Here is a 26,640-nt window from a genome sequence, read left to right as displayed (position 1 = left end):
AGCCGTGTCTGCGTGATGAGGAAGGAGTGTGGCACACGGCACAGATTAGGGAACAGCAGACATCTAATGGTTTTTATCTGCTGATTCACGAGAGAGAGTTTCAGGCTTTGACGTCCTGCAACATGTCGTGACAGGTGGCCGTGGGGCAGACGGGATGCCAGGGCGTCCATACCTGCCAAGCCCTGCCCCCCACCCCCCGTCCGAGGCCTGCAGGGGCTCTCTGCTCTGTTGTGACGGGTTTCTGGAAGGCTGGTCGGCGCAGCGTGGGGCGTGCTCAGTGTCCCGGGGAGAAGTCTGTCCGCGGGCAGAGGTCGGGGAAGGCAGGGCAGCGGCGGGCTGAGGTCTGGGCCGGCGGCTCAGAGGATGTGCAGGCTATTCTGGGCGGCAGGCAGGAAGCGGCCGTGCTCCGGGCGGCTGCGGAGAGGTGGGAGCCAGCTGTGGGCATCTCCGGTGCCCACGTCGGTGCTCCGTCCCAGCTGGCTCCTCCCTTCCTCTGCTTTGTTCCCTCCTCGGCCACGGCCAGGAGACAGTCCCCGGACTGAGAGGGAAGAGGGGCCCTCGGGGGGGACGGTCGGGGGGCGGCCCCGTCTGGGGCATGCCCGCAGAGGTGAGCAGCTCCCACCGCGTCTGTCTGAACGTGTCCCGCCATGGCCTGTTCCCTGGCGTTCAGAGGCTCCTGGTGTTTTCCTCCTGCTTCCGGTGGCTGCACAAGAGAGCAGAGCACGGCTGCCGTCACCCCGCCCTCCCCCCCATCCTTCCAGTCAGGGTCTCTGGGGCCCCGGCCAGGTGCTCAGCTGGTAAATAGCTAGTGCCAGCCCAGAGCCCGTGCCCACTGATCCCGGGAGGCCTGGCACAGCTCGATGCCTCTTCCACCCCTGAGCCAGGCCTTCCCCGGAGCCCCTGTCACAGGTGGCCCTCCCGGGCCTTCCCTGACCCTCCTGTTCTGGCCTCAGGCCTTCCAAACTTTGCCTCAGGGCCTTTGCGTGACAGTCCTCTCCCAGGCCTAGCTGCATGTCCCCAGCCCTGTCACTGTGACGGCCCCTTTCTGTCTCCTTGGGGTGGCTGTCACTGTTCCTTTTGATTTGTAGATTTGTTTTCTAGGTTATTGTCTCTTTTTCCCAAGCCTGCCTCCCTCCTGGAAGCTGGCCTGGTGCCAGGCGCGCAGACCGGGCTTTCCGTCGGGGCCGGGATCGGGGCGGGGAGGGCGGGAGGCCCCGCCGGGCCGTGCAGGCAGGACAAGGAGGGTGCATTTGTGTTGAGCCCCTGGGCAACCACAGGAGGGCTTCCTGGGGGCGCCGGCTGGCACCAGAGGATTCCTGCCCCTGAAACTCCCGAGGGACCAGAGTGGCCTTGCGGGCCCGGGCGTCCTCCGTGGTCTGCCTCCACGTGGCAGGGACCTGGCTCAGCCGAGTCCCGCTCACTCCTCGGCCTGGGGACTCGCCCTCCGTGGCCGGTGGCTGGGGAGGGTGACGGAGGAACGTGTCTCTTGTCCCCCAGCCTTGGCCAGCGGGCTCTTTCCGGGGGCCGGGGATGCTGACACGGAAATAAAGCTGCCGTTTGCATCCGGCGTTGAGTAACCCACGCCCGGCGGTGAGAGAGGAACGCCAAGGCCCCCGACCCGCCCGCCGCACAGCTGGCCGCCCCCTCCCTCCCTGCTGGGAGCGGCTCCCGCCTCGGCGAGGGCGGGACCCGGTGGACAGCGCCACGATGCCCGGCCCGCGGGGCACGGGGGCACCTTGACCGCGTGCGGGGCGCGGGCCCCCGTCCGCGTGGAGCCCTTCTGACGCCCAGGAGCCCGGCGCCGTGCGCTCGCTGGCGGGGCGGGGGCGGGGGCGGGAGGAAGTCTGAGGCCAGCTGGACAAAGAGGAAGCGGGCACTGCCCGGAGGGCACACCCCCCGCGAGGCCGGCTCCGGAGGGCGAGACCTCATCTCGTCCGGGGAGGCGGCGGGAGGCACCCTGCCACGCGCCTCACCCCTGCCCCTCGCGGCTGGGCCCTGGGTGGCTGCCGGGTGACACGGGACTCGTGTCCCCCTTGCTGAGCCCACGCGGGGCCCCTGCCCCCGGGACAGGAGCAGCTGAGGGGCTGGAGGTGCGGCCGGCCGTGCCGCCCCCCTGCCCCTGCCGTGCCCAGGGCCCCGGCACGCGCTCACCCTCCGGGCCCGCCTGCTGCAGCGTCCCGTGGGGCCAGCCTGGAGGGCCGGGCCGGGCCCACGACAGGCAGGGGGTGGGCTCTGTGAACGGCGCGCCCCGGACCCTCGGATGCGGTGTGGACGCCATCCCCCGAGCGATGGGCTGGGGCCCTGTGCTGGGGAGGGCACGGGGTGGGCTCAGGACCGCGGCTGTCGGTCAGGGGGCCCGCGGTCCTCGGTGACCACCTGTTCCCACCGTGCCTTGGCCGGGGGTGCGGACGCCGGCCGGGCAGATGTGTCCACAGCAGGGAGGTCCCCATGGTGGGCAGTCAGGGAAACCCCGTCTGTCTCCCACCCCCAACCTCCCTGTCCCTGAATCCCTGCTTCCCCCCCTACCATGCATCCCCACCTCGCGCCCTCTCCCCCTGCATCCCTGCCTCCCCTCCACACACATCCCTGCCTCACCCCATCAACTTCCCGGTCTCCCCCCACCCCACCACCTTCCTGCCGAAATCACCCCACATCCTTGCTTCACCCCTCCATGCCTACCTCACCCCCCTCATCCCTGCCTCCCACAGGCTTCTGGGCGCTCTGTAGGAGAGCTCTCGTGCAGCCTTGCCCGACTGGTCTCTCTCCCGGGGCCTGGGGCTGGGCCATGCCCGGGTCCCCGGGGGTGCCCTCTGGGGTCCGGCCCGTTCCTCCCCGGCACCTCCCACACCACAGCGGCAGGCTGGCGAGGCATTGTGCCCGGCTGAGAGCTTCGTGTGGGGGCAGGGCCGCCTGGGGAGGCCCGGGTGAAGGGCCCCATTCAGGAGGCCCGCCCGGGGCTGTGGGCTGTGTGGGCCGGGCTCCCGCTCCCCAGGGGCAGTCCTGTCTTGTTTTGTCAGCAGAGGCTTTCCTGCTCTGCAGGTGAAGGGGACGGGCCCCCCTGGGGGCCTCTCAGGAAGGAGGAGGCTGTGGCCGGGCTCCAGGGCCCTCACCCTGCTCCCTCCCTGAAGCGGGGTCGCCCTGGCCCTGCCCACCCCCGGGCCTTCTGAGGAGTCAGCGTCCTGTCCTGTCCGGGGAACCTGGGCCGTGGGCGGGTCCCACAGGACAGGAGGACTCCCGGGGACCCTGCTCACCGGTCCAGGGCCTCCCTGGTGCCAGCCGACTGGGATTAGGGGGACCCCAAAGGGGGTGCAGGTGGGGGTGTGCGCTGAGGCCAGTGAGCCTGTGGGCATCCTGTGTCTGTGGGGTGAGGGGGGTGGGGGTCACGCAGCTGGCCGTCTCTGGCCTCGAGGGATCGGGTGGGCCAGCCCAGGGTTTGGGTGGGCCCCGCCTTGGGTTAGAGGCTGCCCACGAGGGCCTCTTTCTCTAAGACACGGGGTCAGGGCTTTGGGGAGGGCGGGGAAGGAGGGTGGGGGGCTTGGCCCCGAGGACAGTATGGGTGACCCCTCAAGAGCTGCCCTTGGACTACTGGGGTCTGGGCTGGGGGGCCAGGGCTGGAGGGTGAAGCATGACACGGGGTCGTTCCGGCCCTGTGGGCGGTGAGCTGGCCTGTCCCCGGCACATGGTGCCCCTCTACGGAGGGGGGCCCCTGGGCCATTCCCCGTGAAGGGATTTCGCTGTGTGGTCTGGGCCGGCCTGACCTTGCTGGGCCTGATTCCTCCTCTAGAGAAGCAGGGCCCGCTGGGATTCTCTCCCAGACCCCGTGTTCAGGCCTTTCACAGAGGGAGCGCGGGGCTACCCCCTCCCCGCACCGCCTTCGCTCCTTTTGGGGGAACCCCAGGCTTCGGCATTTCTAAGCCTCTGTTTTCCCGCCTGAGAGATGGGCGTCCTAATACCTGACTCGCTGCCTCAGTCGGGGGTCCGGGAAACACTCTGGTGGTGTTGATGGAGCCGGGTCGGCCGCACGGGAACCCCCCCGGCTCTGACCGCTGTCCTTCTCGTCAGTGACCGTAGGCTGCTGCCCCCTGCCGGGTCACCCCCTGGTGTCTGCACGACAAACGAGGGGCCTCGTTCTGGAAAGGTTCCTGGTCTGCGCCTGCCGGGTCACCCTCTGGTGTCCACATGACCAATGAGGGCCTCGGCCCGGAGAGGTTCCTGGACTGCACGGGCCCAGGCGGGAAGGCAGGGCCCTTCTGAGGGGCGGGCAGTGGTGCCAGCTGCAGACAGGACCTGGCAGTGAGGGCATCCACCCGCCCTCTCCTCAAAGTGCTGGGCAGCTCCTCGGAGCCACAGAGCCCTGGTGGTCTGGGACCGCTCCCCAGGGCGTGGCCCAGGTGCCCCGGCCCGAGGCCCCCCTGTCGGGTTCAGGGGTCCGCAGGCATCTGTTTCGGAAGAGGCGGCGAATCCTGGGGGGGCCTTCTCCAGTACCCGGAATCTGGGGCCGCTTCCTGGCCTCACCCTGCCCGCTTCCTGGATTCTTTGCTGTCTCCCTGGGGGTCGTGTTCTCCTCTGGCCTGGCACCTGCCGCTCCCTACCTCTGCCAGGACCAGGTCCCTGCCTCGGAGAAGCCCTCCCCGATCACCCCTTCCAAGGGGAATGAGAGAGGGAGGGGTTTCAGGGAGAAAGGGGTGCCCGGCTGGAAGGAAGCCCCACCTGCTCGTGTCAAGTCGAGCGAGGTCCCTGCCCCCCGGGGAGTGTGTGCCCAGCCAGCTGATGAGAAAGGAGGGCAGTGCCCCGGCCCCTTGGCGACACCTGGGAAAGCCTCCTTCCCCTTCAGGGTCTGCTGGTGGTTCTTGACTCCCTTGTGAGGCCGGGCAGCATCCCCCTGCACCCCCGCGGTCCCGGCTCCTGGGGCTCAGGCCGACAGGGTACAGGTCAATCTGATGGCAGTCATGGCCCAGGAAACCCTTTACTGAGTATGTGCAGGGGGCATCCTTGATGCGTCCCTTCCCTGCTTCCCAGTGGGGAAACTGAGGCTCAGGTCACACGTGGCTGTTTCCATGGGCCCCTCGTGTCCCCTGGAGTGGGACCAAAGCCTCCACAGAGGGGTTGGAGGTTCCTTCATCTGGAAACTAAACTACAGCAAGAAAGACTTAGGCTGGACACAAGGAGGGACTTCCCCAGCAGGAAGGAGCCTGGGAATCCCATGCCCTCCTGACGATGGTGGGGTCGTGTTGACCTGGCTGTCCGAAGCTCTAGGATCAACGTCCCTCCTTCTGCCCCACCTTTCTCTTTCTTGAACCTGGGCTGAGGCATCCTGGGAGTCCTGGGCACGGCCTCGACTGCTGGAAGGAGGGCAGGGCCCTTTACGTGCTTGCTCTGGGGTGCCATCGTCCACACGCTGCCCCAGGCCAGCGCCCCCCATTGCCCTTCTCGCCCCAGATGGGAGGAGGGGAGGTCCCCCCTGCCCCGGGAGGCCTGCAGGGGCTGGCCGTCCCCAGGCCGAGGACCTCCCGAGACAGGGGGTGGCTCGGGTGCAGAGTGGGCACAGGTGAGTCCAGGATGGGACCCCTCCCTGGGGAAGATGGTGAGTGAACTCATGGGAGCACACGCGGCCCCTGTGGGTGAGCTCGCTTGGGTTTACTCTCCCCACACCTTCTAAATAGGTGCTGAGAGGGGCTTCTTATCAGGGCACTGGGGGGCTCAGTCGGTTAAGCGTCCGACTTCCGCTCGGGTCGTGATCTCGCGGTTTGTGGGTTCGAGCCCCGTGTGGCGCTCTGTGCTGACAGCTCGGAGCCTGGAGCCCGCTTCGGATTCTGTGTCTCCCTCGCTCTCTGCCCCTCCCCCGCTCGTGCTCTGTCTCTCTGTTTCAAAAATGAATAAACAGTTAAAAAAAAAAAAAAGGTTTAAAGAGGGGTTTCCATCACAGGCCGGCCAGGCTCAGTGCCTGTGCCTCCCTGGGCCCCGGACGGCCCTCCCGCCCCGCGGGTGGCTGCCTCAGGTGGGTGTCCAGGGCTGAGCGCCTCCCAGCTCCCCACCTACCCCGTGCCGTGTGCCCGGTGTGGCTGCGGCGACGGCTGTGACTTACCATCCGGGGTCTGTCCTCCCTCTGCCCGGGCCACACGCAGCTCCCGGAAGGTGGACTGAGGAGGGCCTGGGGTTCCCACCACTGGCTGACCCCTGAGGCTGGGTGGAAGGAGGCCTGTGCTGGAGCCCTGTTCTTGCTGGCTTTGGTGCTGTGTGACTGTGGGCCATTTCTCGCCCTCTCTGAGCTTCCCTCCTCCTGTGATGAGAGATAGCCCTGCTTCTCAGGCTTCCCGTGAGGACTGGAGTGGACAGGAGGAAGCAGGCTTTATGCAGCTCATGGCCGCCCGCCCTCCGTGCTGGGGCCTCAGACCCACCAGGCACTTGGGGGGCTGCTGGGGGGGGGCCTGACAGGGGAGAGGATGTGGGTCTCAGCTCCGTGGGTGGGTGTCCTTGTTGTCTGATGGGCGCCGGCCCGGGGCCGGAGGCTCCCAGCTCAGTCACCCGCGGCCCGACGTTGGGACGTGGCTGCCGTGTGCCCTGGTCGTGTACGTGCCTCCGAGTCACGCGTGCACACACGCACGCACACCGGGGAGACCCCTGAGCAGCCCCTCTAGGGCCCCCTGAAGGCTTTGGAATGACAGCTTGGGTGGCACGGTTAAGCTCACAGCCAGAGTCTCTGCCCCCAAGCCACCCCCAGTCGGCGTGGCCCTTCACAGGGTGACAGTGGGAGACCCCATGCCCCCCTCGCACACTCGAGGTCTCTGCGCTGCGGCGGGTGCGGGCAGTGAAGGGACATGAGCACAGCCGTCGGCTCGGGTCCTCACGGCCCCGCAGGGCCATCCGGCCGGTGTGGGGGCAGCTGGGTCTCCCACCGTCACCACCTCCGGGGGTGCAGCGGCGTGTCTGGGGGTCGGCCAAGATAGGCCTGAAGTGCCTCCGGCCAGGGAGCCCCGTTTCTGTACCTGGTGGTCGGGGTTCTGAGCGGGGCCAGCGGGGTGAGTAGCCCCTCTCTGTCCCCCCATCTCAAGGGGGACAGATTCTCTGTCCTTGTGGCACGGAGCTGTCATGGGCCTTCCCAGAAGAGCGCGACCCCATCCCTGGGCTCCAGGTGTCCCCGTGTGCCTGTGACGTCCCTGTTTCGGGGAGAGGCCGGGAGGAGAGGGTGTGGGCCGAACCCCAGCTTGCCACCGCCTGCGCGGTGGCTTTGCCGAGCCTCCGCGAGCACCAGGAATAGCGGGCATGGGGCAGTGCCTCGTCCGGCTCTGAGAAGGCCGGGGGGCTGGCAGCATGGGTGCTGGGCTGGCCTGGTGTCTCCTGTGGTCCCCGGGGGCGGCCCTCCCTGCCGCCTCGGGACCCTTGCCCCGCGCCTCCTGCCCACGTGCGTGCCCAGCAGCTGGGGCGGCCCTGCCTGCTCCGGGCTCATGCCAGAGCCACCCCCTGGCCACCCCCAGGCCCCCCTGTGCCTGGCACCGTTGACATGCAGGCTGGGTGTGTGGAGAGCTGCCTCCGTGCGGCGCCCTGGTCCACCGGGGGGCCCTGTAGGGCGCTGCTGAGCCTGTGGGGGTGGGGCAAGGAGGGACGGAATGGAGCACGAGGACCTCACGTCTTGATACACCCTGGAGGCCTGCGTGGAGGAGGCGGCCCTGAGAATTCTGTTCACTGAGCCCCTGACCTGAACCTAAAGCTGCGTTCGGTCGGTTCAACAGACGTTTGTGTACCAGGCCTCGCGCTGGGCCTTCAGATGGGGCCCCGCCTGGGGAGGCAGGGGGCGGTCAGTGCTGTGGTGGGGGTGCGGCAGGGGCCACGGGCCCGGCGGGGGTGTCTGGAGGCCTCCCTGCAGGGGAGCTCGGGCCTGTGGGGCAGGGGGTGGCCCAGGAAGATGGGCCTGGAGTTCAGGCTTCATCTGGAGGGTCTTCAGTTGGGAGGGGGCTGGCAGGCTTGCATCTCCCCAGGGCCCCCGGCTCCCCAGTGGGGACTGAACCGCTGAGGCGGGGAGACCGGCGGGGGCTGGGCTGCGGGTCCTGGCCGCGGTGACCCCGGGCCGGTGCCGTGTGCATAGGCGCCCTGGGAGGGCCCGGCTGGAACGCGAGGCGGGAGGGTCCATGTGTCTGGGGTCCCCAGCGATGGGGACACAGGTTTTAATCTTGTGGTAAGCTTCTTGCCTGGCGGTCTGGAGTCTGTGCAGCGGGGCCTTTGGGGAGACGACGCCCCAGGAGCCACACCTCCGCGGGCCCAGCCGCCTGTCGTGCGGTCCTTGGGGTTGTGGGTCGAGTCCCCGGGGCAAACCTTTTAAGAAGACGAGCCTCCGGACAGTCCCTGGTGGCAGGTCGGGGCCGTGTGGGGGTGCGGGGAGGCGTGGCTGCGTGCTGGTGCACGTTGGGGTGTGGCAGCCAGCGGGCGGAGGGTGGGGGACGCAGGCGGGGCTGCCCGGGTGTCCCTGGGGGGCTGGGCAGGAGGGAGGGACTCGGTCTCCCCTGGGGGCTGTCCTCTGCCCCTCCTGCTCATTTGTCTCCCGGACCTGAGGGGGTCGTACGGTGCAGCGTGCCCGAGGGGGACCCCGAGGAGACGTGTCCACGTCCCGACCCGGGACCCGAGAACGTGACCTCACGTGGAGAGAGGGACTTCGCGGGCGCAGTTCAGTAACAAAAAAGGAAAAGACGAAAAGGACGTATTTCGAATTATGTTTTAAAAACCGCTACCAATGTTTGTACCCAGTACGAATGCCGGTTTTTAGAAACTCACGGAGGTTTCCGTAGTCATTATCCTCACGAGTAACTTGTTGGCCTGGTAAACGGCCATTACGAGTGCAGGGGCCGAGCCGGGGGCCCCCACAGATGTCCGGTCCCTTGGAGTATAAGGATGAGACCTCATGCAGAAGCACCTTTGCAGGTGGGACGGAGCTCAGTGTCCTGAGAGGCCGTGGCCATCCCGCGTGCCTGGGCGGGCCCTGCACGCGGTGACGGGCGTCCCCATGCATGGGAAACTAACAGCAGGGGCCATGTGACCGCACAGCCACCAGCCCAGGGTGATGCCTGGGGCCCCAGAAGCCAGGAAAGGATACGGCCCCCCTCACCCCACCCCTCCCTGCCCAGGGTGAGCCCCCATCACGGCTGAGCTGCGTCCACACACAATGTGGCATTCCTGCCCCGGGGTCTGTGGCTGCCATATGCCCCAGTGGGGGGTTCGGTCTTGGCCTGAAGCCGGGGCTGGGGGGATCCTGGGGCCGGCCAGCTTGGGCTCACGGTCGCTGTGGCCTTTGACGTGCTCCTGCTGGCTCATAGCCTCGGGGGTCCCATCAGTGGCTGTGACTCCCCTCCGGGATGTCCAGGGCGTCTGGGACCGAGGGCCAGCTCCACAGCCTGGAAGCCCTTGGAGGGCCTGTTGAACCGTGCCCCAAGGCCCCGCCTCCTCACGTGGGATGACGGGTCACCTTCCGCGCGGGGTTTAGAGGGAACAGTGCCACGCAAGGGCTGGGCCCGCAAGGGGACCCGGGGCACAGCCATGCAGGACCGGAGGCCGCCGCCGTGGGAGTCCGATGTCGGGTGGGTGTCGTGGCCCAGGGCGCTGAGCTCATCGGCTCCACGGCAGGGCACCTGCCCTCGTGTGTTCCGGGGCCTTTGGAAGCTTCTAGGGTGACTTTTATACAAACTGAAGCATCTCTGTTACGATTTGGGGTTTAAAACGTTAGCACCTAATCTGTTGAATCACACATTCAAAACCCCGTCTGGCCCCGGGCTTGAGGTCCCTTGACGAGCCCTTGGTTTATCTGCCTGGAAGGTCCTGTCCTAGCCCGGGCGGGGCGGGGGGGGGGGTCCGGACCCCTGTCATGCCTCACAGCCAGCCTTTGTTAGGCTCCCTCCGTCAGCTGCTGCCCATGAACGTCATTCCCTTTCCTTTTTGAAAATTGTGGTAAAATACACACAAAATTTATCATCTTAACCGTGTCAGGTACACAGCTCAGGGACATGAAGCACATTCCGTCTCTAGAACTTTCCGTCTTCCCAAACAGAAACTCTGTCCCTGTGAAACACGGACCCCCACGCCCCCCCCCCCCCAGCCCCGGCGCCCGTACTCTGCTCTCTGTGATCCACCGCTATGTTTCAGCCTCCCCGAATTCTAGCTTAGACCCCAGGGTAAGCCCGACGGCCACGCTCTTTGGTGTTGGGGCTCCGAGGGCTCCGGGAACAGCCCGTGCTTTCTGCACGAGTGTGGTCTGCGTGAATGATTCTGACCTTCACCGGAAGCATCCCAGGGTGGAAAGGTGCCTCGGGGTGGGCTGGAGAGACCTCGCCGTGGGTTCACAGCACCTCCCGGGAGTCTGGGCACACCCCCGACTCAGCTCCCCGCCTGCGTCCTGCCCCCGCGCCCTGGAGTGCCCTCCCGCTGTCTTGGACGGCGGCCCTGGCAGGCCTCCCGCATTCTTCCGTGTTCCCAGGGCACCTGGCCGCCGCAGGTACAGGGATGATGACCGATAAGATTCAGGACGTCCCTGGTGCTTGCGGTCCCGGCCCCTGGCCAGCGGCACAAGCAGGGCACTGTCCCTCGGGGCCGACGTGGCCTCGGGGGGCCGGCGCCTCTTCTGCACCCCGCCCTGCTCCCGCACCCTGACCCAGAAAACGGGTCAGATCCTTCTCTTCCTGGTCCTCGTGTCCCAGCTCTCGGGACGCATAGGCGGCGGGCTGGGCCGGAGCCGTGGTCTCAGCCCCATGGAGGCAGGAGGTCCTGAGCCCCCCGAGGGCAGGGACCCCGCCTCAGCGTCTCTGGGGCCCGCAGGCCCACCCGGGACAGGACAGAGTAGACATGAAGCACACTGTGTGTGTCATGACACCTGACTGACCGTTTAGCCTTTAGGACGCAGCGGGGCTGGGGAACCACGACACTTGGGGGGGCGTCCCCCGTCCCCCGCCCTCGGTGGAGAACCCCCGGTGGCCGTCCCAGGAGGGGCTCCTCAGGTGGGCTCCCACCCCCCGGCCCAGTCTCCGTGCAGCTCTGTCTGCACAGGGGCCTCCCCGTGACCTCTGCCCAGGAGCTCGGGGGTGAGCCCCTCCTGACGTCCCCTCCTGGGGGCCGGCGGGGTCCGTGCGCAGATGGGACTTGGCCCCAGTCGTCCTTCCGTGCCCGTGGGCCTCCCATGGTGGACGCTTCACGTAAACGGAGTCACGCGATACGTGGTCTGTAAGCGTGGCTTCTCGACGCCCGTGTTTTGGGGTCTGTCCCGCTGTAGCAGGGGCCCGGGCCTCGTCCTATACGGCCGGCTGACCGCGCCCCGCTCTGTGCGCCTGGTCCCCGGCCGGTGGGCCTCGGGCTGGGTGGCACTTGGAGTTCTGAGACGGGGGGAGGGAAGGGACGTGGCCCCACTGGGCGGGGGGTGGTGGGCAGCCCCTCCGGTCCCCGGGCCTGGGCTTGTGTCTGGGGGGGAGGGGGCGGGCGGGCTGGCCGCGGGGCTGACCGCCGTGTCTTCCCGTCCTGCAGCTTCCTCATCGTCCTGGTCTGCCTCATCTTCAGCGTGCTGTCCACCATCGAGCAGTACGTCGCCCTGGCCACAGGGACCCTCTTCTGGATGGTACGTAGCCGCGCGAGGGGCTGGACCGCCGCCCCAGCCGCCGGGGCTCTGGTCTGCCAGGCGAGCGGGCCATGGCACGGAGTGAGCTGCTCTGGGCCTCTCCCGCCCGGACGGTGACCCCGGACCGATGTCCTTCCCACCCTGCCGGCCGGCAGCCGGGGACCGGAGGCGTAGAGACCCCCACGCTTGCCGGGAAGACCGCCGTCAGGCTGGGACTGGTGGTCTGGGAGGGCTTCCCGGAGGAGGGGGCTCCGAGCTGGGCTGGAAAAGGAGGACAGGAGGACCTGTCCGCACGGCTCGCCAAACCTGCCCGGCGGCCTGGGTGGGGGGGCGACTCCTGACCCGGGTTGAGGCCCGGACGCCGACCCCGTGGGGGTCTCGCCCCACCCCGCGCCTCTGGCCCCGTCCACCGACCTGCGTCTTCCCGCCCTGCCTCGAGGTGCCGTTTTCATGGTAAACCAGAGCCCGGGGGCGCGTAGACCCCTGTGGAGGCTCTGCTGCTCCGTCCCCCTGGTCCGACTTCTCCCCCAGGGCCGCGCAGCGTCCGAAACTGTGTGCCGAGGTCTGTCCTATCTCACGACGTAGCGTCTGCGCGGCCGACCGTCCTCGCTCGTGTGCTCTTCCCAGCGACCTCTGCCGCCCAGCTGCCTAGCGTTCGGAGAAGTCTGGGGGCAGCTGGGGGACGAGCGTGGGGAGACTGCCCTCGGTCTGGTCTGGTGAGGTCTCCCGTCCACGACCGTCGCGCACCCGTCTGCCAGGCGCACAGGCTCGCGATGGGGGCTTCCGACCGGGGCGGTGACGGCTGTCCCTGGTGACGGCGACAGTGGTCATTGTCGGCTACCGTCACAGACGGGTGCTCGGACCGCGCAGGCCACAGCTGCCGCCTCCTCCGTGTTTTCTGGAGGTCGCGCTCGCTCGCGGCCCCCTTGTACGTATGAAAGCTGTTGGTGGCTCTCTGTCTGGACGTGGGGTCGCGGCCGGCAGAGGCGTGTGTGGCTCGCGGGGCCCAGCGCGGGTCGGCGTGGTGGCCGTCGCGGCTGCCGGGCCCCCGGCCTTGCGGGCTGGCCGCGCTCCCGGGGCTTCTCGTGAGGAAGGGTGCCGGCCTCGGGCTGGCGGGCGGTGGGTCTTCTCTTGGTCGGCGGCATTCTCCGAGTCTGACGTGAGGGTGTTGACTGCGGGCAGCTCTCTCCCGCGTCCGTGGAGATGGTCGCACCGTGGAACCGCTCGCTGGCCCAGCATATCGCTTTCATCGTCCTGATAGGTTACGCTTTCTCATGTAGAAGCAGGGACGTGCTCACCGTCCAAAAGCAGGATGGTGACGCTGACAGCCTTTGGGTGACAGAACTCTCCCCCGGTCCTGGGCGCCCACGGGAGCGGCCGAAGGTGCCGGCCTGGCCCGTGCCGAGGCCCTGGGGGCTGCAGCCCGGAGAAGGTTCCTCCTGCACCCGGGCAGTGTGTCAGCTGCCACTGTCCCGGCGAGAAATGTCCCCGAAGCCCTGCGCCAGTGGCCCCGGTACGGGCCGGGGGAGGGGGTCCACCTCCTCTGCAGGTGAGACGTGGGTGACGCTTCTCACCTGCACCTGCTTCCCAGGGCGGGGACTGTCCTTCCCACTGGGCGGCCTCAGGTCCCAGCGGCCAGCAGCTGGGGAAAAGTGGGGAGCGTGGGACATGTCTCTGTGTGTGACGAGTCCTGGGCCGCACGGAGCACGTCCGAGTGTCCTGGGGCGGCCGCAGCAAAGTCACGCAGACGTGTGGCTTAAACAGCATTTATCCCCCACGGCCCGGAGCCCGGAAGTCGGAGATGAGGGGCCGGGATGGTCTCTTCAGCGAGGACCCCCTTCCCCCTTGCAAGTGTGCCGTCTCTGTGTCCTCACGCGGGGGGTGGGGGCTCTCTGGCGTCTCTTCTTACAAGGACACTGACCTTACAGGACCAGGGCCTCATCCCAGTTACCTCAGTTTACCCAGTTGTCTCCTTAACGAGCCCATCTCCAAATGTAGTCACATTCCAAGGTGCTTGGGGGTTGGGGCTCCCACGTGTGAACTTGGGGGGCAAACAGTTCGGCCCATGAAGCCCCCCGAGTGGCTTGGGGTGGTCACTCTGGTACCGGGAGCTTGGCTCTTGGGTTTTGAGAGGCCCCGATGACATCTGGAGTCTGGGTGGGCGGAAGGCACGCCGGGTGTCCCTGCACCCAGCGGGCTGTGTGAACTGGGGGCCCTGAGTTCAGGTGGCGACTTGCCCCGTCCTCGAGAGCTCAGGCAGGGCCTCCAGGCGCAGCTGGGGGTGGGGGGGACAGGACGGAGGCTGCCGAAGCTGCCAGGCCCTGCCGACCGGGACCCTGGCAGTCATGGCCCGCACCCCGATGCGTCGCTGGGACCCCAGGCCCTGCGCTGTCCGTGGAAACCAGACCCACGGACGACGGCCCCAGGGTGGGGGCAGCCCCTGGCAGCCTCAGGCCCTGTGCGGTCTGGCCTCCACTCTCCTCTTGCCCAGGAACACCTCCCTGCCAGACAAGGCTCGTCCCATTCAGAGCACATGGTTCATTCCATGGCACGGGGCTGCCCTCTCAGCAGCCCCTCCAGAATCCCACCTGCCCCCCCAGCATCCCGGCAGCCCCTCCAGAATCCCACCTGCCCCCCCAGCATCCCCTCCAGAATCCCACCTGCCCCCTCAGCATCCCGGCTGCCCCCCAGCATCCCAGCAGCCCCTCCAGAATCGCACCTGCCCCCCCAGCATCCCCTCCAGAATCCCACCTGTCCCCCCAGCATCCCGGCTGCCCCCCAGCATCCCAGCAGCCCCTCCAGAATCCTACCTGCCCCCCAGCATCCCGGCTGCCCGCCACCATCTCGGCTGCCCCCCACCATCTCGGCTGCCCCCCAGCATCCCAGCAGCCCCTCCAGAATCCCGCCTGCCCCCCCCAGCATCCCCTCCAAAATCCCACCTGTCCCCCCAGCATCCCGTCTGCCCCCCAGCATCCCAGCAGCCCCTCCAGAATCCCACCTGCCCCCCCAGCATCCCCTCCAGAATCCCGCCTGCCCCCCCAGCATCCCAGCTGCCCCCCAGCATCCCAGCAGCCCCTCCAGAATCCCGCCTGCCCCCCCAGCATCCCAGCAGCCCCTCCAGAATCCCACCTGCCCCCAGCATCCCAGCTGCCCCCCAGCATCCCAGTAGCCCCTCCAGAATCCCACCTGCCCCCCCCCACATCCCGGCTGCCCCCCAGCATCCTGGCTGCCCGCCACCATCTCGGCTGCCCCCCAGCATACCAGCAGCCCCTCCAGAATCCCACCTGACCCCCCCCCCCCGCCGCATCCCGGCAGCCCCCCCCCCTCCATTTCTCCTGGGCATCTCTGCCTGCCCGCCCTCAGTCACAGCATCTTTGAGGCCCGCGTGCCACCTGGTGGCCGTTGTGTGAACTGCATGCGCAATGCCCCGGGGGCGCACGGGGGCTCAGCAGGGGCTGGGAAGGGGGAGGCTTGTGGGTACTCCTTCCTGCGGGCCCCAGGTCGGGCGTGTCAGCGAGCAGCCGCCATGCCCCCAAGCGGAGAGCCCACTCCCACTGCGTCCCGCCTTCCCTCCACCCGTTTGAAGGCAGAGACCCCCGCGGCCTCCCTTGTCCCCCACCCTCTCGTGTCCGCTGCCTCCCGCCACCCTCGTGTCCCAGCAGGGGCCCTCTCCGCACGCAGCCTTCTCTGGGGTGGGCAGTGCCTTCTAAAACAAGCCTCACTGGGGCGCCTGGGTGGCGCAGTCGGTTAAGCGTCCGACTTCAGCCGGGTCACGATCTCGCGGTCCGTGAGTTTGAGCCCCGCGTCGGGCTCTGGACTGATGGCTCGGAGCCTGGAGCCTGTTTCCGATTCTGCGTCTCCCTCTCTCTCTGCCCCTCCCCCGTTCATGCTCTGTCTCTCTCTGTCCCAAAAATAAATAAACGTTGAAAAAAAAATTAAAAAATAAAACAAGCCTCACCGTTCCCAAAGCTCCCTGGCCCCTCTGTCTGGGCCTCCAAAGTGCCACACATTCAGGCCCTCTCCTCCTGCCTCTACTTCACTCTCTCCCTCTACCCCAGTGCGCGGTTTGCTGACCCTCGGACTCTCCCCACTGCTGCCTCGGGGCCTTTGCACATGCTCTCCTCTTGGCCTGCTATTTGTCTGGCATGCCACATGACCGGCTTCTTGTCCAGCTTTGGGCCTCAGACTGGCTGTCACTCTTCCTGAACCTGCCACCTGGGGGTTCCCTGCTCCTCTCTCCTGGTGCACCTGCTTTTTCCCAGCAGTCTGAGCGTGCCAGGGGGTCTGCGGGTGGGTTTGCAGCTTTCCGTCATTGTGCACTGCCTGAGGGCAGGGGTCCAGTGTTGGTACTCTCCCACATGACCAGCATGGTGCTCCCAGAATTTGGGCATCCCTCCTTTGAGCCCCCCCCCACAGGACACCCGCAAGTTGCCGTGTGGTCCTGGGCCTCAGCACCCCCCCCCCGCCCCCCGCCCCCACCGGTGGAATAGAGGGGGTGGTCAGGGCAGCTTCAGACTTAGCCCGCTGGTGGCCTTGCTGGGTTTCCAAGGACGTCCCGGCTCCGTGGCCGAATGGAGCCGGATTGCTTCGGGCTGGGGGGGTGGTGGTGGGGGGGGATTGAGCTGGCTGTGTCCGGCTGCCACTGGAGAGCCCTGACCACGGGGGGTGGCGGGCACCGGGGATATACCAGGGAACGAGGCAGCCCGGTCCCAGCCTCCAGGGACGGATAGGAGTCGTGTCCCTGGCAGGGCCGGGAAGGAGGGGCACGGTGAAGCGGGGCCGGGTGGGATGTGTCCGCACAGGTGCCGAGGGCTTCTTCAGGGAGGGGACCCCCTGAGAAGGGCAGGGGAGACCAACAGGTACTGGGGGCTGGGACAGGCAGGGACCCCCGCCCCCGCAGCCTACAGCCGCCGGGCCCCTGCGGGCGGGAGGGGGACTTCCTGGGGAGGCGGCAGTCGGCAGGGGTGAGGTCGGGGCTGACCCCGGGGCCGGGCCAAGGAAGAGCCCCCTGACGGGCCGGGGGAGTGGGCCTGAGCGGTGGTGGCGGGCAGAGGGCGGGGCCGCGGGCCACCAGGTGGCGCTGTCGTCCGCGAAATGCGGGCACCGCTGGCCGGGGCCCAGAGTGCGAGCGGGAGCCAGACCGCAGGCGAGAGCCCAGGAGGGGCCGAGCGTGGGCTCCGTGCGAGGGGCCCGGCGACCCGCGCGCCGCGGACACGGTGGAAAAAAGCCCCCCGAAGCTGGGCTTTCCCGGGGAGCTCATTTGCCCCCGTCCCCTTTCACAAGCCTGGCGTTGGGAGGCTGAGCTGTTATCTCGGCGGAGCGAGGAAGCCCCAGGGCGGCCTCCCGGGGATTAAGCGTTCTGCTGAAGCAGGCATATTCGAGGGCCTGCAAAAGCCATTTGGGGAGGGATCTCGGCGCTGCGGGTCCGGCCCCGGGGCCGTGAGCGGGCACACGTGCGACCCGAGCCCCGCCGGCCGCTTCCCGGGGAGGGGCCCTTCCCGCCACGGCGCGGGCACGCGTGTGCGCGCGCCCTGCCCGTTGCACGCGCGGAGCGCGCGGCGCCCCTGAGTGTCCGCCCGCGTGTGCGTGTGAGCGCGCGGGCGTGTCCGCGCCGCCGTAGGTGCGCTGTCCGCCCGCGTCCCCGTGCGGCCGCACGGCCGTGAACGTGACCGTGACCGTGAACGGGCCCCAGGTCTGTCGGTGGCCCTTTGTTTCTGCCTCTGCTGCGAGGGCAGAGCCCCCCGCCCTGGGCAGCGAGAGCCCGGGCCCAGGTGAGGGGCCCGGTTTGGGTTTTGTGTCTTCTCGACTCGCACACAAAGAGAGGCCCTCAAAGGCCCGGCACAAACAGCGGGTTCCGTGCCTTCTGGCGCTGAGCATACCAGGGGATTGTCCCGCGATGCTGTGGTTAGAAACCCCGTGAGCCGCGGCCCGGAGGCCTGGGGGATGAGGTCATCGCTCGCGGCTTCCTCCCTTGCTGCCGGAGGCTCCCTCAGCCCCGCCGCCGCGGTGACCCAGCCCTCCTGCCAGCTGGCTGGCCCCCCTGGGGTTCCTGCTTCCCCGCGGCGCAGCGCGACACCCTCCTGCTCTCCCGGCCTCGCGTTGCGAGCTGCAGCGCGAGGCCCCCCGGGACCGTGGGCGCCCTCGACGGCCGTCCGTGGGTCCCCGTTTCTCGGAACGAGGTCCGGGTTCTGTCCCCCATCCCCTGGCCCCTGCAGACCTGAGGGTTTCCAGCTTCCGCCCTCCACGCCCTTCAGGTGCCAGCGAAGACTTCAGAAACTTCAGGGCCGGCGGCTCCCGTGGTCGGGAGCCCGTCGTGCGAACGCTCTCTGCCGTGCCCTTTGCTCCCACGGAGGGGACGCAGCTCACAGAGCCTAAGTCGCTTGTGGCCAAGGTTTTCCACCAAGAAACCCCGAGGTCTCATTTGCTCCGGGGCAGCCTCCTCCTGGGGGGGCCCTTCCCGCTCAGGCCTCACCTCTCTGCTTGGTGAACTCCTACACATGCGACAAAGCCCCACTCCACAGTTGCCTCTGGGGCCCCTTTCTGCTAGCCCCGTGGCGTCACCTGCTTCGTCCACTGGAGCCCAGGGTGCCCTGGGCAGACCGCATCTCCCTGCTTCACAGCCTTGAGCTCACATGTCCCCCTTTCCCCAGCAGGGCTCGCATGCAGATAGGTGTGGGTTCTCAGGGACAGGACACGGGCTTCACGTCTGCACCCTGTGGGCCCTGCCTGAGAGCGGCGGGTGCCTAAGTGCAGGGCAGAGGCGACCCCTTGATCCCCGAAGAGAGTGTGTGCGTGTCTGTAGTCCCCAAAGAGTGTGTGTGTGTGTGTGTGTGTGTGTGTGTGTGTGTGTATGTGTATGTCCATCTGTGATCCCCGAAGCATGTGTGCGTGCGTGTGTCCGTGTCTGTGTGCACGTGTACCCTGATAGGTCACACTTGGGCTGTTGCTGGCACACATGTTCAGATTGTCCCTCTGCAGGGTGGGGGCTGTCCGCTGACCCTGGGTGGCCCGACTTCCACGGGCAAACCAGACCTTTGCTAGTTTCGACAGAAGCACTGAGATAGATGTAAAGAGCCTCGAACGGCTGCGGTCTGCATTCTGGATGTTTCTGTGCCTGTCGAAGAAGGGCAGGGGACCTCTTCTCCCGGGTCTGGCAGGCAGAGGTGTGAGTCGTGCCTGGGGTGCCCACTGCGTGGCCCGTGGTGTGGAGCGGCCCGTGGCCCTGCTCAGTGTCCTGCTCACGTGCCCTAAACCCAGGTGCCGACCCAGGGTGACAGCGTGGAGGGACGCCGGGACGATGGCGGGCGGGGCGGGGGCCCAGGGCCCGTGAGCAGGGGCCTGATGGGCACGGCGCTCGTCTGGTGGGGGCAGGCTGCTGGGGGGCCATCTCTCCTGTGCCGGGTGGGGCAGGGAAGCCCTGGCAGGCCTCCCCAGATGCCCCTCAGTCCAGGTCAGCCCCTGATGCCCCCGTACATGTCCGCAGAATTGGAAACCAGTACCCTCCAGGGGACTTAGCCGGCTTGCCAGAGCCCCATGCTGGCGGTCAGGGACCCCTGAGAATGATACCCCACCCCCTTGGTAGCCTGAGCCACCTCTAAGACCCTGGTGCTTTGACACCTGCTTACTGGGCTTCAGCCCTGGCTCTGCCTGACCATGCCCCACGCCCGGGCTCTATGCCTCATCCCAGATTTTGTCGAACGAGTGGGGTTGTCACGGGTCGTGACCCCCGTGACCTGGGGTGCGGCGGCCATTCGTTTGTGGTCTTCCTCCTCCTGAGTTTCGAGGGGCCGGTGCCTGCTTCAGAAAGGGGACAGTGCCCCGGCCCCCTGAGCAGGAGGAAGCGGAGGGCTCGAGGCTTGAGGGGCCCAGGGCAGCAGCTAGGCCGTCCCGCCACTGGGGACATAGTTTCCGCCCCCCCCCCCCGGGACCCCGCTCCTGGTGAGGGTTACAGGGTTTGGGCCGGCTGCGTTCCTGTCCCTGAGGGGACATTCCCTCTTGAGGGGTCTGCACTCAGCCCAGGTGTGTGAAAGCAGGAGTCCTCGGCTGTTACCGGAACCTTCCGGCGGTACACCGGGGCCCTGTGTCAGAGGGTCAATGGCTCGCTTTCTGTGACAAAGACACCCTCTGTGAGGCCCACCGCCGGGCCCCGTTATCTGTCGCCAGAACTGTCGTACCGATCAAGTCTGTTCACAGCGAGGTGGGGGGCCTGGGTGGGAGGTGGCCGAAATTGCCACGAGCATCCAAAACTTTCCTGAAGAACGCCGCACCCCGTCCTGCGGGAGGGTCTGAGCTGGGCCCACGCTCCTGGCCCTGGCCGGCCGGGCCAGCCCTGTCCTTCGGGGCTGCTCAGCCCACAGTTCTCTCTGCCTGGGTGGGGACAGGGGCGTCCCCTGCTGCCCCCGGGTCACCCTCTGGCCCCTGCACCCCGAGTCCCCCCCAGATGCTGCCCCGATCTTGGTTCCAACTGGACTCCTAAAGGAAAAGGGAGGTGGCCCTCGGCTTGTGCCAAGTGCCGGATCCCTGTGGTCCTGGGGCGACTCTGTGATGGCCAAGTGGAGGCCCGGGGCCCCAAGACCAGCCGGGCCTGGCCGGTGCCGGCCTCCCCTGCTCTACAAACCGCCGGGGCCTGGGCCTGGCTGTGTGTCTCCATAGCATTTCCTGTTTTCAGGCTGTTAAACTCTGTGATGCGAGGCATGTGCTGGCATCTGTGCTGGGGGCCCTGGTGCGAGCCCCGGCCGGCACCCCGGCCGCCCTGGGCTGTGCGGGCCTCCTCGACCGACCTTCCTCCCTGGGAGGCTGTCGGCCCCGTGCATGGACCCCCCCCCCAGCCCCCGTCCCCCCTGGGGCGGACATGACGGCCGGGGCGGGAAGAGCCAGGTAGGGGGACGGCCCGGCTGGCTGCCCAGCAGGCCGAGCGGCCTCTCTGGGCACCTGGGGTGCACGCGTGTGCGTGGTTTCCAGGCTTCTCCCCCCGTAGTGGCCAGGCATCTGGGTGGTCTCAGGTTCCCCACCGTACCCCGCTGTCTTTTCTTGCCTGCTTTCAGAAATCGTGCTGATTCAGCTCCGGGTTGGTAACCGGAGACGGAGCGGCCCCGGGTTGGGGCGCAGGCAGGGGTGGCGGGGACGAGCGGGGCGCTCTGGGCGGGTGGGGGGGCTCAGCTCAGCCTCTGGTGTCGGGGCAGACGCAGGAGTCCCTCCTGCCCGCCTGGAAGGTGACGGCTGTCGGCGGGGCATGTTTGCGTGCCCCCGGGTCTCCCATCGGCCGCCCCCCCCCCCCCCAGGGAGGAGGGTCCCCGCATGGCACTTTGGGTCAGCCCGGAAGGCGCCAGCCCGCGACGGAGGCCTGGGCTGCCCGGGGCTCCCAGGCCGGCTCCCGTGTTTTCTCTCCCGTGTTTTCTCTCCCGCCTGGCCCGCCGAAACCCGTTGCGAGCGTCTCCCTGAGGCCCAGGACAAAAGTCAGACACTGGGGTGGGGGCCCCTCGCCGCGGCCCCGCAGGCTCCCCCATTCGGGATTTAGCGGGATTAGAGTGTGCCGTCCGCGGGACAGGTGTTTCCTTTATGCTGTGCCCGAGGGCTGGAGAGACGCTCGTCATTAAGTGCCACATTCAGTGGGGGTCCCCGGCTCGGGGTAGCTGGAGAGCCTTGTTTTCACATCTGACCCCGGCCAGCTGGAGAGCCTTGTTTTAAGCACGGGGCAACAGCTGACATAACATAACGGGGACCGGGCTGAACAGGCAGCGTGTCGCCGGGCGCAGGCGGGCCTGGCACTGGCACTCGGCGGGGGGCTCCCGGGGGGCTGCCCCGGGGAGGTCGTCCGGGGTAATGGGATGAGCCCGGAGGGGCCTCGTGGCCGTGGGGTGCGGTGCTGCCGGCCGTGTTTGCCAGCTGTCGCCGCCCGGGTGAGCGGGCCGCCCGAGTGGCTGGTCGCCGGGCGGGGGCCACAGGCCTGTGCAGGTGCCGGAGTGATCGCCCCAGGGTACTGCATTCAGACGGGCTATAATCACGTTCTCTGCCTCCCCAGGTCACACAGAATGAAAACCAGGGCCCCGGCTGTGCAGCCATTGAAGTGTGTGATTGTGGGTCTTTGCAGGCAGGAAGAAGGGGGCTCAGGGCCGCTTGGTGGGGTCGGGAGCCGCCGCCCGCTCACCCCGCCCCCGGCCCCGGCCCCCTGCCTCCCCCGACCTCGGAGTTGGGGTGTAGCAGCTCCTCTAGCGTGTGCTTTGTTTTCCGGCTGTAAAGTCATGTGATGGGCACGTTGGGTGGGGCAAGTGGAGAGGGGGGCCGTGGGTGACCCCCAGGGCCAGTGGCTGCTGACAGCCCTTTTTAAGAACGGGGTGTGAAAGGCCCTTGGCCAGGAGCCGGTCCGGTGTGCCCAGAGCACCACCTGGCAGCTCTCTCCGGGTTCTCGGGCGGCCCCCGCTGGGCCAGGAGGGCCCGATGACACCCGTAGGTTCCGAGGAGCTTCTTCAGGCTCATGGGAGCTGGGGGTGATGCTCTGCACCCCAGGCTGTGGCTGCTGGCCACCTGGGAAGGCGAGGTCCGGGCCTCCCCCTGGGTGGCGGCTGCGGGGCACAGACCCCCCGCCCCAGCCCAGGGCGAGGGAGGCCACGCCGGACCCACCGCCGCTGCACCGAGAGAAGTTCCTTGTGCCGAAAGCCAGGCTGGGGCGGCCATGGCCAACGGTACCGTTTTCCCGGCTTGGTTGGGGTCGAGGGCAGTCGAGGGAGCAGGTCGAGAAGGTCGGGCCTGGGCTGGCCCTGGTGCCTGATGGAGAGGCAGGCGTGCAGGGGCCCCTCCCCCCCCCACACACGTGCACACGGGGACAGCACACACAACTACACACACGTGTGCACAAGCACGCTCAGTCCTGGAGCTTCGGGCCGGCAGGGAGCGAGACCCCTCGGGGCCGCGTTCCATTTGCACATTTAATCCAGAAACTGTCAGCGCGGAAGCCTGGAGGAGAACAGAATGTCAAGTGTGTGCTGAGAGGCGCAGCCTGCCCCCTTTCCTGGCGGGCGATGATCTGGTCAGTTTCCGAGCACGATGAGCTGAGAATAATTTGTGCATTCAGAGCAGCGTTCGCGGGGAGACCCGGGGGAAGGGCAGGACTCTTTCTTTTACTTCTAGTTTCTCGGGCTGCCCTGAGTCTCTTCTCCCGGCCGCTCCCCGCACCCACCGAGGAGGGTCGGGGCCGAGCCCTGCTGTCCTCGGCGGTGGAGGCCGGGCCGGGGTCCGCACGTGACTCACTTCTCGGTGTTGCCTGCCCTGTGACGTCCCTGGGCCCGGCGGTCGCCGGGGAAGCCGGTGGCCCTGCAGTCTCCGGGGAGCCAGGGAGCTGGGCTCCGTCCCATCATTGGGATCCCTGAACTTTCCCCGAGACACCTCTCATCTGCTCGTGGTCTCTGTCTCGGTGTCAGGTTCAAGGTGATTTTCTCGGAAACGAAGGCATCCGTGAGACCATTTGGTGGCTCTGGGACATCGGGAAACACCTCCCCTCCTAGGGGTCCGGGAGCACTAGCTCCCAGTGCTAAGACCCCCATCCTAAGGGCCGTCGCCGGCCCCTGCGTAGACAGACGGCGAGGGGCAGCGGGAGGGGCCTGTGGGACAGCTGGTCTGGGAGAGACTGGCTATTGGGCGTGGCCCTCCGAGGTGCCCAGACCCTGGGCCTCGGCAGGGAGCCTGCAGGAGGTGGTCAGGGTCGAGACCCCCCGAGACCTGACCCTGCTGGGCCTTGGTTTTCTCACGTGTATACGTCGAGTGACGTTGGCAGCTCTGACCCCAAGGGCCGTTGGGGTTGGGCACGTGTGGCGTGAAGGTTCTCGGTCCAGAGGGCCAAAGGGACGTGGTGGATGAGGTGCACAGTGGCCTCCCCATGTGGGCAGGTGTGGGGTGGCAGGGTGGGCGTGCTGGGGAAGGGGCAGGAAGGCCGTCTGTGCCGCCAAGGGTGCCCTGGTCGCGAGCCGGTGACCTCGCGGTGCGGTGGCAGTGCGGGCACAGGTCTACACGAGGCAGCACGCCACTGCTTTGTATCCTCTGCCTCTGACGGAAGCCAGCCGTGTCGGGCTCTGCCTGATGCGTGGTAGGTGCCGCGTCTCAAGCGCGCAGCTGGGTTTGATACGTGTAGACACGGGGAGACGGTCCCCACCATCAGGACAGCAGACACGATCCTCCCAAGTGTCCTTGTGCCCTTGAGGCCCCTCGTCCCCCTGCCCCACCCACTCGGGAGGCACCCGCGGCCGGTTTCCATCCGTGCCGACCCGTTTGCATTTTCTAGAGCTTTCTTCAAATGGGCGCCTACGCCCGCGCCCTCCTGCCTGGCTCCTTTTACTTGGCACCGTTGTCCTGAGGCTCGCCCAGGTGGCCGCGTGTGTCGGGCGCCCTTTCTTCTGGATGCCACGTCACGTTCCGCCACGTGGGTGTCCCGCCGTCTGTTGATCGATCGCACGTTGATGAGCATCTAGGCGGCTTCCGGTCACGAGCTGTGGTGGGGACGCGTGTCCAGGTTGTGGCGCGGACCTGTATTTCCTGTCTTCTTGGGTAAACACCTAGGGACCGAGCGGCCGCATCGTACGGTAGGTGTTCATTCGAGTGCCAAAGACACTGGCAAGAGGGTTTCTGCTCGTGGCCCCACGGCCACGTGGTGACATCTGGCTGCGCCACGGACCCGCCGCCACCTGGTGTGGTCTGTCTTTTCCTTCACCCAGCACTCGTGGGCGGTGGTAGCTCAGGTTTTAACCTTTATTCCCCGGTGACTAGCGATGCTGACCTCATCTCCGTTCCCGCTCGTATGACCTTTTCGGTGAAGTATCTTTTCAGATCTTCCGTTTTAAGATTCGGGGGTTTGTCTCGTTGCTCCGTTGTAAAAGCTCTTCGTATATCGTGGACACGAGGCTCCGTGCTCACAAGCATTTCTCCCCCGTCTACGGCCGCCCTTCTCATTTACGGAACAGTGTCTCTTAAAGACTAAAAGTTCTCAATTTTAATGAAGTCAGGTTTATTGCTTCTTTCTTTTTTTTTTTTTAATTTTTTCAACGTTTATTTATTTTTGGGACAGAGAGAGACAGAGCATGAACAGGGGAGGGGCAGAGAGAGAGGGAGACACAGAATCGGAAACAGGCTCCAGGCTCCGAGCCATCAGCCCAGAGCCTGACGCGGGGCTCGAACTCGCGGACCGCGAGATCGTGACCTGGCTGAAGTCGGACGCTTAACCGACTGCGCCACCCAGGCGCCCCTTGCTTCTTCCTTTTTTACGCTTTCTGTATTTAAGGACTCTTACTCTGCCCCAAACACACGATCACTAAGATTTTCTTCTCTACTTTCTTCTGGTAGTTTCAGTGCTCGTCTTTAGGTCCGCGAGTTAATTTCCACGTGCCGTGTAAATCATGGGTTGAGACTCACAATCTGTTATGTGAGTGCCCAGTTGCTACAGTGCTAATTGTTGAAAAGGTTATCCTCGACCCATCGAACCCTACTGACACCTTTTGAAAAGTCAACTTAGAACGTGGGCTTACTTTTGGACTGTTTATCCAAATGCATCGGTCAGCAAATCTGTGTCTGTGCCTTGATTACTGTAGCTTTACAAGAAGGCTTGAAATAAATTAAGACAACCACCCAACCTTGTTCCTCTCTTGCAAGTTTCTCTGATTTCCCCAGGTCCTTTGCGTTTCTTTTTTTAAAATTTGTTTAATGTCTATTTATTTTTGACACAGAGAGAGAGAGACAGAGCATGAGTGGGGGAGGGGCAGAAAGAGGGAGACACAGAATCGGAAGCGGGCTCCAGGCTCCGAGCTGTCAGCCCAGAGCCGGACGTGGGGCTCGAACTCACAGACCGCGAGATCGTGACCTGAGCCGAAGTCGGACGCTCGACCGACTGAGCCACCCAGGCGCCCCACGGTCCTTTGCATTTCTACATAAATTTTAGAAGCTTTTCCAAGGCAGCCTGGTGGGATTTTGTTTGGGATGGTACTGAACCCAGAGATCAGCATGGGGAGGCCGGGTCTACGGAGATCAAATCTTCTGGCCCTTGGACGTTGTACCTCCCCCATTTATTTAGATTTTTAATGTCTGCCGGGCTGTGTTGTACTTTCCAGAGTAAAGGTGCTACGCATCTTTTGTCAGACACCTAAGTATTTCCTATTTTTTATGCTGTCGCCTATGGTATTTCTTTGCTACGTTTGGTTTCTGATTATTCACTGCTGGTATTCCCAACTGTAATTTTGGTATCTCATGTCTTGAATCTTCCCTAATTCGATTCTTTCTTCTAGCGGCTTTTTTAGTGGGTTCTGTGGATTTCTTACACTGATAATCATGTCTTCAAGTAAAGGCTGTCTTAGCTCTTGCTTTGCAGTCTGGACGCCCACCTGTCTTTCTTGCCCAACTGCACGCTGCCTCACAGAGGCGGGCAGAGCAGGCGCCCTCACCTTCCCACTCGTGATAAGAGAAGCGCGCTGAGCCTCTCGCCGCCGAGTGTGATGTCTACGGCAGGTGTCTGTAGACCTCCTTTGCCAGATCAAAGAATATCCCTCCTAATACAGATGCTTGAGAGGTTTGTTAACACAGGTGGATGTTGAAGTTTGCCGAACATTTTTTCTACATCTCTTGAGGTACTCACGGCGAATCGCGTTGATTGATTTTCGAACGTTAAACTAAGCCTGCGTTCCTGGATAAACCCTACTTTTTGTGTTGTATTTATTACCCTTTGTATATACTTTTGGACTTCATTTGCTCTAATCCTGCTAGGAACTTTTTTGCATCTGAGTTCATGAGGAATATTTTCTACAGTTTTCTTATAACATTTCGGATTTGGTACCAGAGTGATGCTGTCGTGGTTGAGTGAGCTGGGCTGTGTTCTCTTCATACGGGAGAAGAACTTTGTGCAGAATTGGTTTTATTTCTTCCCTACACGCATGGTGGAACTCATTGGTCAAGCTGTCTGGGCCTGGACTTCTCTTTCTAGGAAGGTTGTTAGCTAGATTCTGAACATACTTAATCAAATATCCAGGCGACTTATTTCTTCTCGAGTAAGCTTTGGTATTCTGTGTGTTTGAAGGAAG

At 65.8% G+C, this 26,640-nt stretch overlaps 1 protein-coding gene across 11 annotated transcripts in view; it reads left to right on the top strand.

Annotated features, from left to right (window-relative positions):
- KCNQ1 (potassium voltage-gated channel subfamily Q member 1) overlaps positions 1-26,640 on the top strand; it is a 321,222-nt gene that overhangs the window by 33,879 nt on the left and 260,703 nt on the right. For all 11 annotated transcript variants that reach the window (XM_023240184.2, XM_011287088.4, XM_045039717.1 and 8 more), the window contains exon 2: positions 11,497-11,587. In XM_023240184.2, coding sequence (XP_023095952.2) covers positions 11,497-11,587 — 91 coding nt within the window. The remainder of the gene's footprint in view (positions 1-11,496; positions 11,588-26,640) is intronic.

Source organism: Felis catus, chromosome D1 (genome assembly GCF_018350175.1).
Source record: "Felis catus isolate Fca126 chromosome D1, F.catus_Fca126_mat1.0, whole genome shotgun sequence".
Classification (NCBI taxonomy): domain Eukaryota; kingdom Metazoa; phylum Chordata; class Mammalia; order Carnivora; family Felidae; genus Felis; species Felis catus.
The sequence above is the reverse complement of the archived record's forward strand: the minus strand, read 5'-3'. Positions and strand labels throughout refer to the sequence as shown.